Below are 11,764 nucleotides of genomic sequence, written 5' to 3'. Positions count from 1 at the left end.
CTCTAGATGACCTCCTGACCTCTGAGATGACCTCCTGACCTCTGAGATCACCTCCTGACCTCTGAGATGACCTCCTGACCTCTGAGATCACCTCCTGACCTCTAGATGACTTCCTGACCTCTGACATCACCTCCTGACCTCTGAGACCACCTCCTGACCTCTAGATGACTTCCTGACCTCTGACATCACCTCCTGACCTCTAGATGACTTCCTGACCTCTGAGATCACCTCCTGACCTCTGACCTCTGAGATCACCTCCTGACCTCTGAGGTGACCTCCTGACCTCCTGACCTCTGAGAAGACCGTCTCTGCCCCTGGTTTAAACCAGCCAATCACACTCACCCGTCTCTGCCTTTGCTGACGATCTTCACCTCAAAGTAGTAGATCCCGCAGGCGGCGGGGATGGGGTGTGTGGCGCGCACCGACGCCGCGTCCTTGTGGTTCTTCCCGTGACCTGCAGGGGGCGACAAACAGACAACAGTTAGTTAGTTATTTACATTTTGGGGCATTGTTTTTATCCGAAGCGACTTAGAACATATAAAATATTGGCACCCCTGCACTTCTCCCAGAAATTAGTTTTTTACGAATTACAAATGCTTTGGTATTCACAATTTGGTATTGGTAAAAGCATTTGTTATTATTATTATAATTATTATTTGTATTAATATACAGTAGAGAAACTGAACAGGGGGATGGAGAGGTTTCAGGAGGGACAGTTAAGGTGTAAGCTGAAGAGAGAGGTCTTAGTCTACGGCAGAAGATAGGGAGTGACTCTGCAATCCTGACAGCGGTGGGGAACTCGTTCCATCAGCGGGATGTCAGGACGGTGAAAAGCCGTGACAGGGTAGCGTGACTGCTGCATCCCCGTAGAGGCGGTGGGGCCAGTCGGCCAACAGAGGTGGAGGAGCGGAGTGAACAGACAGGTGTTTGGCGGTTGACCATTGCCGGCAGGTAGCCTGGGGCTGTTCCCTTTGCCGCCCGGTAGGCGAGCACCAGGGTCTTGAATCTGATGTGAGCTGCTATCGGGAGCCAGTGAAGGGTGCGAAGGAGGGGGGTGACATGAGAGAATTTGGGAAGGTTGAACACCAGACGGGCGGCAGCATTCTGGATGAGCTGCGGTGGTCTGATGGCGGAGGCGGGGAGCCTGGCCAAGAGTGCGTTGCAATAGTCAAAGTGGGAGATGACCAGTAACTGGACCAAGAGTTGAGCTGCTTCTCTGGTGAGACATGGACGTATCCTTCTGACGTTGTAGAGGAAAAATCTGCAGGAGCGTGCTGTCGCTGTGATTATCGCCGCACAGGATAGGCAGTTGTCCAGGGTCACTCCAAGGTTCTTGGCTGTCTGGGAGGAGGTCAAGCGTCAATCACCGTCAAGTTCTCTACTGTGATGGAGAGGGCAGGCTTTCCCAGAGAGGAAGAGCAGCTCAGTCTTGTTATGGTTGAGCTTGAGATGGTGGGCTGACATCCAAGCAGAAATGTTTGCAAGACACGCAGACACACGTGTTGTCACTTGTGTGTCAGAGGGGGGGGGGGGGGGGAGACAGGAAGAATTGAGTGTTGTCTGCGTAGCTGTGGTAGGAGAAACCATGTGAGGAAATGACAGAGCCAAGGGATTTAGTGTAGAGGGAAAACAGTGGTGAGGTCAGTTAGTTGTCAGTGAGACAGTTGGTTAGATACAGCGCGTTCAAGTCTCAGTGGCAGAGCAGGCTGATCCAGTAGTGAAACGCTCCGTTCACCTTGGCTATTAATAGCTGCTTCAACCTGTAACCAAACACCCCCCCAACACACACACACACACACACACACACACACACACACTCTCCTATCCTGGCTATTTATACACATTCACAGTCGCTGACTCTCTCTTTCACACATGCCATATCCTTACAATGAAATAGTGGTTTCCTAGCTGGCATTTGAACCAATCATAAGGGGCGGTTTTGGACACTATTTCACAGAGGTTCTTAATGTTGTGTAAAACCGTTCCATAATAACCAGGGGGGTATTCCATCAACGTCACAAAAAAAGAATTCAGCCTTATTTTTGATAACTCTCGACTTATCAGAATAAGCCTGGATTTTCCTTTAGTGACGTTGTTGGAATACCCCCCTGGCCCACTTGATTAACAATGACACAGGCCTCCTACCTCACTGTAACAATGTATCACCTTCTACCTCACTGTAAAAATGTATCACCTTCTACCTCACTGTAACAATGTCTCACCTCCTACCTCACTGTAACAATGTCTCACCTCCTACCTCACTGTAACAATGTCTCACCTTCTACCTCACTGTAACAATGTCTCACCTCCTACCTCACTGTAACAATGTATCATTGTTGTATGTATACATTGATACATTGAGGATGTATCAATGTATCATCCTCTTCACCATTTACATGCTCCCCCTCAGCCAGATCCTCCGTCGTCACAGCCTTAACTACCACTGCTACGCCGACGATACCCAAATCTACCTCAGCTCCACCCCATCCTCTCCGCTCCCCCCCCAGTCCCTCATCAACTGCCTGCTCGAAATAAAAACCTGGATGACGTCTAACCTCCTCAAACTTAACCCTAAGAAAACAGAGCTCATGGTTGCGGCACCCAAGGCGCTGCTCCGGAAGGGTTGGGGACTTCATCCTCGAGGTCGACGGCTGCTCCATCTCCCCATCCTCCGAAGTCCGTAACATGGACGTCATCCTGGACTCCACCCTCTCCTTCCAGTCCCACATATAATCCATCACCAAATCTGCCTTCTTCCACCTCAGAAACATCGCCAGATTACGACCTTCCCTCACTGACTCCGTTGCCGAAACCCTCCTCCACGCCTTCGTCACCTCTCATCTGGACTAGGGCTGCACGATTTGGGCAAAAAATCGAATTGCGATTATTTGGACAGATATCGCGATTGCGATTAATTTGCGATTATTATTTTTTTTAATAGCAAAAAAAAAAAAAAAAAAAAAAAGGGAGTTTTTGTAAAGTGTGGCCATATCTCCGGCTAGGAAGGTCGTATCAACGTGCAGTTTGTTTGTACGTCTTCAGGGGACTTAGAGGCTCCCTCCTCTAGCACCCCCACAGCCCGAGCTACGAGTGAAAGAACTAAACTTACATTGGGTTGCTTTAAAGTTGGGTTGCTTTAAAATCAAGCTTCAGATTAAAACATGTGATGGAGCATTACTAACCTGACTCAGGTGGTTTGTTTCACACAACCATCTAGGAAAGCTTAATTGGAAGCTGTTTGGAAAAGGGCAGGTACTTTAAAAAAATACTTGGCAGGTGATTGGATGAATCTATCTATCACCTATTTTCAGAGAGCATTACCACATGATACCATCAAACTACTGCTCTAATTCTAATGCAAGGATGAGAACTTAAAAGATATGAATTGGGACAACATATTTATTTATGTTTTTTTTAAACAGCAACACCATTTTGTTTCTCTCAACAAGTGTCTTTTTTTTTTACGTTCATTGACGTTGACGTTCATTGACGTTGAATCTGACGCGCTGTATGACGTATCCCATACGGGTAGTGGTGTTTCTCAACCCTCTCCTCGGGGCGCCCCAGCCGCTCCACATATTTGATCTGTTCCACCACCAGCACACCTGATTCAACTAATCAAGTCCAAAGCAATTATGATTCGTAATTGTAAATCGCTTTGGATTAAAAAAGCGTCTGCTAAATGAAAAAATATATATAATAATAAAAATTAAAAAAATCGCAGGCTTTGCGATTAGCTAATCGCGTCATTTAAAATCGCGATTTCGATTTAAAATCGATTAATCGTGCAGCCCTAATCTGGACTATTGTAATGGAGTCCTGTTCGGGGTTCCCAACAAAGCCCTGGACAGGCTCCAGTATGTGCAGAACTCAGCTGCCAGGGTCCTCACCCACACCAAGCCCTGGCACCACATCACCCCCACCCTCATTCACCTCCACTGACTCCCGGTCAAGTCCTGCATCACTTACAAAATCCTCCTCCTCACCTACAAATCCCTCCACACCTGCGCCCCCCAGTACCTAACTGACCTCCTCCCCCAGCATACCCCTTCCCGGAACCTGCGCTCCGCAGACATGGGCCTGCTATCCACCCCCCGCACCAACCTACGGACCTTTGGGGACAGAGCCTTCAGCGTGGCTGTGCCTACCCACTGGAACTCCCCACAGTGATCCGCAACGCCCCCCCCCCCTAACCCTATACCCCCTAACCCAGGGGTCGGCAACCTTAAATGTTGAAAGAGCCATATTGGACCAAAAAACTAAAAAACGAATCTGTCTGGAGACGCAAAAAATGTAAAGCCTTATATAAGCCTTATAATGAAGGCAACACATGCTGTAAGTGTCTATATATTAGCCTACTATCAAAATAGTAGGCTACAAATACATAAGCCTTAGCACATATGCATACAACCGAATGCAAACGTATTGTGCTTTACAAAAGTGAAACACTAGGATAGCGTAAAGGGGGTCTGGGGGGTTCCCCCCAAACATTTTTTAACAGAGTAGATGCAATTTCGTGTATTCTGGTGCTTTTTAACAGGTGGGCTGATACTTTTATCTGGCTATACTAGCCTGAGAAAAAATATGGATAAGTTTGTAATTTCATCCGGAGGAAGTGAGCAAACCAAGAGATCGTCAGCCAAAAAATAGACAAATCTACAGACTGTAGACTACAGTACCAAAATGAAAACTAGCCTCCCTCGTCCTCTTTTCACCCACAGGAACGCCGGCGCTCCCAAATATCATACCTTCTTTAGAAGTTCATAATTCGGAAACGGTTTGAGCTAAAGACAAGCCGCTTTTTGCATTTAAAAGTAGGCAAATAGCGCTCACCGGGAAGCTCCGGTTCATCGATTTGCGTCGCCGATGTCTGTCTATAAATCTAGCCACAAAGTTGTAGACAATGTGGATAGTTTCTTGCTTTGCCTGCCGCAGTACTTCGTCAATCCCTGTGGATATAGGTCTACTCTTGAAAAAAACCTGTCACATCCAGTCTCATGTTGGGTCCAGTCAAAATACTAGTCATGTGCCAACATATCCGAATCCTATTGGCCCTCGTACAACATTACAGCGTAAGCAGGAAGTTGTAGTTCAAGGAGAGACACCACGGCAACGTAAAAAATAAATAATCGTTGTTAATTTCCATTTGTGGTCAAAGCCACAGTGAGCCACTGAAGATGGGCAAAAGAGCCGCATGCGGCTCCGGAGCCGTGGGTTGCCGACCCCTGCCCTAACCCTATTAGCCCTCAAAACACATCTGTTCGCCAAGGCCTTTGGCCCCTAGTCAATGTTCCAGTTTTGCTTTGTTTGTTTTCTGTGTTGTCTGTCTGATCATTCCCTTGAATTGTAAAGCGTCCTTGGGTCTTTTGAAAGGCGCTATATAAATTATATACGTTATTATTATTATTATTATTATCATCTCCTACCTCTCTGTAACAATGTCTCACCTGCTACCTCACTGTAACAATGTCTCACCTCCTACCTCACTGTAACAATGTATCACCTTCTACCTCACTGTAACAATGTATCACCTTCTACCTCACTGTAACAATGTCTCACCTGCTACCTCACTGTAACAATGTATCACCTTCTACCTCACTGTAACAATGTCTCACCTTCTACCTCACTGTAACAATGTCTCACCTCCTACCTCACTGTAACAATGTATCACCTTCTACCTCGCTGTAACAATGTCTCACCTGCTACCTCACTGTAACAATGTATCACCTCCTACCTCACTGTAACAATGTCTCACCTCCTACCTCACTGTAACAATGTCTCAGGTCTAACCCTAACCCTATCTCACCTCTTCCACTCTGCTACAATGTTGTGTGATGATGATGTCCCAATTTTAGAAAATATGTTATTGTTTGTTTTCCACAGACATAGTATGCAGGACTGCGCCCTCTTTTGAACGCATTGGGAATTGCACTGACTGTTCAGAATAGTGTCTCCTCACTCCCTACCGTTGCTCAATGCAAACTTCTAACTGAAACAATTAAGCTATCTTTATCATTAATCTATCTTTATCATTTATCTATCTTTATTATTCATCTAGTTTTTATCCAGCAAATGTCTTTGTTACATGGACTTGAAAATGCTGTTGTTTAGTTTGGGAATGTTTGGAGAACGGAAATGTCTTGATGAATATTAAATACTGTATACTCTAGTACAGTCATATAGGCCTACTGTATACAGCTCTGGAAAAAATTTAGACCACTCCAAGTATTTCTTAAAATCAGCAGCACCTCTGCATGTATGGCAGCCATTCCATTCCAGTGTCTGTTGAATTCCAACACAGGCACACCTCATTCACCTTAGTGAGGTACTGTTTAGGTGATCACCTCAACCAAATCTTATTTAACAAGGAAAAGTATAGTATAGTCATCACTATCCTCTTAGGACCAGCTGGATGGCAAAAACAGTGATAGTAGTACCTCAAAAGTAATTGGAATAAAAAAAATAACTATTGACCATGCGAAAAGAAAACTTTTGAGTGAGGAAAAGGAGGGATCAATTCTGGCTTTACTGGCAGAGGGATACAGTGAGTGTCAGGTTGCTTCCATCCTTAAAGGTCCCATTTTATGAAAAACTCTTCAGTGCTTTTGTTGTACATTTGGCCCTACTAACACAGAAACTGTGAAATAAAGATATTCAGACAGTTCTTTGTGGGCTGCCTGTGTATTTCCGAAAACATGCGATTCAACAAGCCATTCAGATCGGCTGCCTCCGCAACCTGGGGTCTCATTACAATTATACCCCATAACCCTAACCCCATTCCCTCTAACCCTAACCCTATAAATGTAAATAAATGTAAAAAATGTTAATGTAAATGGGTATAGGGTTAGGGTGTGTGGGGGGTATAGGTTTAGGGGGTATAGGGTTAGGGGGTATAACCCCACACCCTAACCCTATAAGTGAATAATCTATCCACCAGTCATCATAAGAAAAACAAACCTATGGCAAAACCAGGAGCCATTGGCAGTTACAATGCTAGAAGAAGGAGGGACTAGTTTTTTCTTTTTTTCTCTTGTTTTTCTTTACAGTAGAGGAACTGTACAGGGGGGTAGTGGGTAGACGACAAAGTGTACGACAAACAAAATGTCATTTGATTAATTGCTTCTTTCAAGTTGGGCGTTCATTTTGAAATCGAATATATTATGTGTACTGTATGTTTCTTGTCATTGTTTGCTGCAGGGGACAGGGTAGAAAGTAGGGATGCTCCGATTTATCGGCCACCGATTTAAATCGACCGATTTCACTCCAAATGACTCGATCGGTGATCGGCAAAAATGGCAGATCGCAAAAAACGTTTTTTTTTTTTTTTTCCCCTGGGGAAGACAGATAACTGAACAGAAAACATAGGAGGACGTAACAGTATGTAAACCATGAAGGCCACGTTTATGATGTCTTTTATACAGCCATATCGACTGACTTGGGCTTCAGGCCCTAACTGGGTGATAGGCCAGACCTTTACTATGCCATAAAAATGGGTCTGCGTTTGCTTGGTGCCTAATGGATCAAAACTTTTGTCTAAAAAGCAAAAAATATGTAGGCTATCCAGTCAGTAGGCCTACAGTTATGTATTTTTTTAAAAATCGGTATCGGTATCCGGTTGATCTTGAGGAAAAAAATCGGTGATCGGTATCGGCCCCAAAAATCCAGATCGGAGCATCCCTAGTAGAAAGATGCTTCATATACCCCCTATACCTATACCCTATACCGCCCCCCTCCCCCTAACCCTTTACCCCCTAACCCTATACCCCCCCCACCCTCTAACCCTATACCCCCCCAGCCCCTAACCCTTTACCCCCTAACCCTATACCCCCACCGCCTAAACCTAGATCCCCTAACCCCCCTAACTCTAACCCAACCCCTAACCCTATACCCCCACCCCCTAACCCTTTACCCCCCCAGCCCCTAACCCTATACCCCCTAACCCTATACCCCCTAACCCTTTACCCCCCCAGCCCCTAACCCTATACCCCCTAACCCTATACCCCCTAACTCTAACCCTATACCCCCTAACCCTTTACCCCCCCACCCCCTAACCCTATACCCCCTAACCCTATACCCCCTAACCCTTTACCCCCCCAGCCCCTAACCCTATACCCCCTAACCCTATACCCCCTAACCCTATACCCCCTAACCCTTTACCCCCCCAGCCCCTAACCCTATACCCCCTAACCCTATACCCCCACCCCCTAACCCTATACCCCCTAACCCTATACCGCATATAAACAGTATGTTTTGTTGGAGAGATTGACAACAACTGGGGGCATGTGCAGAGAAGAACATGGTAGTCTCTATTCCGGTGGGACATTTTACGGTTCCATAGATATCCATGTATACATACCAAACACAAATGTCCAAACTTTTTTGTTTTTGTTTATATATATAGAGAGAGATATAGTACTAGTTCTACAGTCATCTACCAGAATGTGCCTGACCCAGTGTGAACACACACAACAATGACGCAGTCCCAGCATGCACACTGCTGTGGACAGGACCTGAAGGTAGTCCGAAAATGTTGCCTGATGAAAGTCACACATATACAGCAGATTGCAGGAGGGTGTTGTGGCTGTCTGGACGACTGAAATGCGTTTTCATGCCAGATTGTCCAATTCGATAAACATTCAAACTCTTCATGTGTCTGTCTGTCGATTCAACAGGTTGTTGCTATGATCATATTATGTCAACCTATCTCACAGACCTGTCTGATCTCTGAACATCAGTCTAGATGACCAACACAGGCGTCAAGGCCTCCTCCCTGTTTTCATTTATGTAAGCTAGTATGATCTAAGATAGTCAAATAGCGACGACAACAACAACAACAACAGATCGTGTTAAATAATAATAAGGCTAGCTGTGCTAGGCTATGCTATTCGTTGTTATTGCTAGCTATGCTAAGCTAACTCGCTAGCGTTGTAGCTAAAAACAACTATTGAAGACGTAGATTGCTGCTTAACATCTCGACTGTCAAATAACATGACAAACACATACCACCCTAACCCTAAATACATAACAGCCTAAACACCAAATAACATGAGAAACACATACAACCCTAAACACATTACAGCCTAAAGCAACAACCAAACTAGGACACCTAACCCTCACCCGACAACAGGCCACGGTGGGGAAAGTTGGTGAAAATAAACGGGTGTCCTGTCCCTAACCCTGGCATATTACCCTAACCCTAACCCTGGCATATTACCCTAACCCTAACCCTGGCATATTACCCTAACCCTGGCATGTTACCCTAACCCTGGCATATTACACTAACCCTAACCCTGGCATATTACCCTAACCCTGGCATATTACCCTAACCATGGCATATTACCCTAACCCTGGCATATTACCCTAACCATGGCATATTACACTAACCCTAACCCTGGCATATTACCCTAACCATGGCATATTACACTAACCCTAACCATGGCATATTACACTAACCCTAACCCTGGCATATTACACTAACCCTGGCCTGGCATATTACACTAACCCTGGCATATTACCCTAACCCTGGCATATTACACTAACCCTAACCCTGGCATATTACCCTAACCATGGCATATTACACTAACCCTAATCCTGGCATATTACCCTAACCCTGGCATATTACCCTAACCCTAACCCTGGCATGTTACCCTAACCCTGGCATGTTACCCTAACCCTGGCATGTTACCCTAACCATGGCATGTTACCCTAACCCTAACCCTGGCATATTACCCTAACCCTGGCATGTTACCCTAACCCTGGCATGTTACCCTAACCCTAACCCTGGCATGTTACCCTAACCCTGGCATGTTACCCTAACCCTGGCATGTTACCCTAACCCTGGCATATTACCCTAACCCTGGCATATTACCCTAACCCTGGCATGTTACCCTAACCCTAACCCTGGCATGTTACCCTAACCCTGGCATATTACCCTAACCCTAACCATGGCATATTACCCTAACCCTGGCATGTTACCCTAACCCTGGCATATTACCCTAACCCTAACCCTGGCATATTACCCTAACCCTGGCATGTTACCCTAACCCTGGCATATTACCCTAACCCTAACCCTGGCATATTACCCTAACCCTGGCATATTACCCTAACCCTAACCCTGCCATGTTACCCTAACCCTAACCCTGGCATGTTACCCTAACCCTAACCCTGGCATATTACCCTAACCCTGGCATATTACCCTAACCCTAACCCTGGCATATTACCCTAACCCTAACCCTGCCATGTTACCCTAACCCTGGCATGTTACCCTAACCCTAACTCTGGCATATTACCCTAACCCTGGCATATTACCCTAACCCTGGCATATTACCCTAACCCTGGCATGTTACCCTAACCCTGGCATGTTACCCTAACCCTGGCATGTTACCCTAACCATGGCATGTTACCCTAACCCTGGCATATTACCCTAACCATGGCATGTTACCCTAACCCTAACCCTGACATGTTACCCTAACCCTAACCCTGGCATGGGGAACAAAGCAAAGCAAGTTAAATTGCAAATAAACACAAATGAAATAAGGGGAGAGGAGAGGAAGGGAGGGAGGAGAGAGGAGAGGAAGGGAGGGAGGGGAAAGGAAGGGAGGGGAGGGGGGGAGTATGGGAGAGAGGAGGGGAGCTGGAGAGGAGGGGAGCAGAGGAGAGGGGAGAGAGGAGGAGGGGAGGGGAGGAGAGGAGGCGAGGGGAGGAGGGGAAGGGAGGAGAGGGGAGGAGGGGAGGAGAGGAGGGGAGGAGAGGAGGGGAGGAGAGGAAGGAAGGGAGGGAGGAGAGGAAGGAGGGGAGGGGAGGAGAGGAGGAGAGAGGAGAGGAAGGGAGGGAGGAGAGGAAGGGAGGGAGGAGAGGAGGCGAGGAGAGGAGGGGAGGCGAGGAGAGGAGGGGAGGGGAGGGGAGGAGAGGAGGGGAGGGAGGAGAGAGGAGAGGGAGGGAGGAGAGGAGAGGAAGGGAGGGAGGAGAGGAGAGGGAGGGAGGAGAGGAGAGGAAGGGAGGGAGGGAGGAGAGGAAGGGAGGGAGGAGAGGAAGGGAGGGAGGAGAGGAAGGGAGGGAGGGAGGGAGGAGAGGAAGGGAGGGAGGGAGGGAGGAGAGGAAGGGAGGGAGGGAGGGAGGAGAGGGGAGGGAGGAGAGGAGAGGAAGGGAGGGAGGGAGGGAGGAGAGGAAGGGAGGGGAGAGGCAGATCAAACTAGATCTGGAGATTCTTGAATAAACCTAATCTCACACAGACACTGTCTGCAACACTCCTGTCCTCTCTCTCTCTGCCCAGTGTTGTTATGACCACTACCTGTTGTCACCACGTCTGTACCTTTGTAATGCACCCGCAGGTTGTTCTGCGACAGGCCGATGTAGCTGTACTTATCCTTGGGGCTCCAGGACCTGGGCAGCGGGGTCTCCTCCTCGTCCACGGCCGGGTACAGCCGCTTCAGCCGCTCCGTCAGCTCGCCGTCCTTGTAGTGACCACCGGCCACCGGCTCTCCTCCCAGCAGCAGGCTCCCCGCGCCGAGCTCTGCCATTTTAGCTCTGATATGGATGTCTGTTTCACACGGCTTATTTCTCCACTGTTTGTCCCGTGTCACTCCGTTGACACAACGAGAGAGAGATGAGCTGTGAGAAACACAGCCAGTGGTGTGATCTGGTAGGGCCGACAGGGGACGTCTGGGAAATGAAGTTGAAGTGAAGGCATTTCGGTAGGGAGGAAGGGAGGAATAAACTACAGATCCCACCCCCCTTCCTCTCTGGGATGTTTTTTCCGCTTATG

General features: G+C 47.3%; 1 protein-coding gene across 1 annotated transcript in view; it reads right to left on the bottom strand.

Annotated features, from left to right (window-relative positions):
• ranbp10 (RAN binding protein 10) overlaps positions 1-11,569 on the bottom strand; it is a 21,270-nt gene extending 9,701 nt beyond the window's left edge. The window contains exons 1-2 of the mRNA XM_080539890.1: positions 11,312-11,569; positions 343-454 (exon numbers count right to left, since the gene is read on the bottom strand). Coding sequence (XP_080396016.1) covers positions 343-454; positions 11,312-11,519 — 320 coding nt within the window. The 5' untranslated portion in view covers positions 11,520-11,569. The remainder of the gene's footprint in view (positions 1-342; positions 455-11,311) is intronic.
• Between the last annotated feature and the right edge of the window lie 195 nt (positions 11,570-11,764).

This window comes from Nansenia antarctica (assembly GCF_963989245.1).
Source record: "Nansenia antarctica genome assembly, chromosome: 9".
In the NCBI taxonomy this organism is placed as follows: domain Eukaryota; kingdom Metazoa; phylum Chordata; class Actinopteri; order Argentiniformes; family Microstomatidae; genus Nansenia; species Nansenia antarctica.
This window is presented reverse-complemented; position numbering and strand designations above follow the sequence as displayed.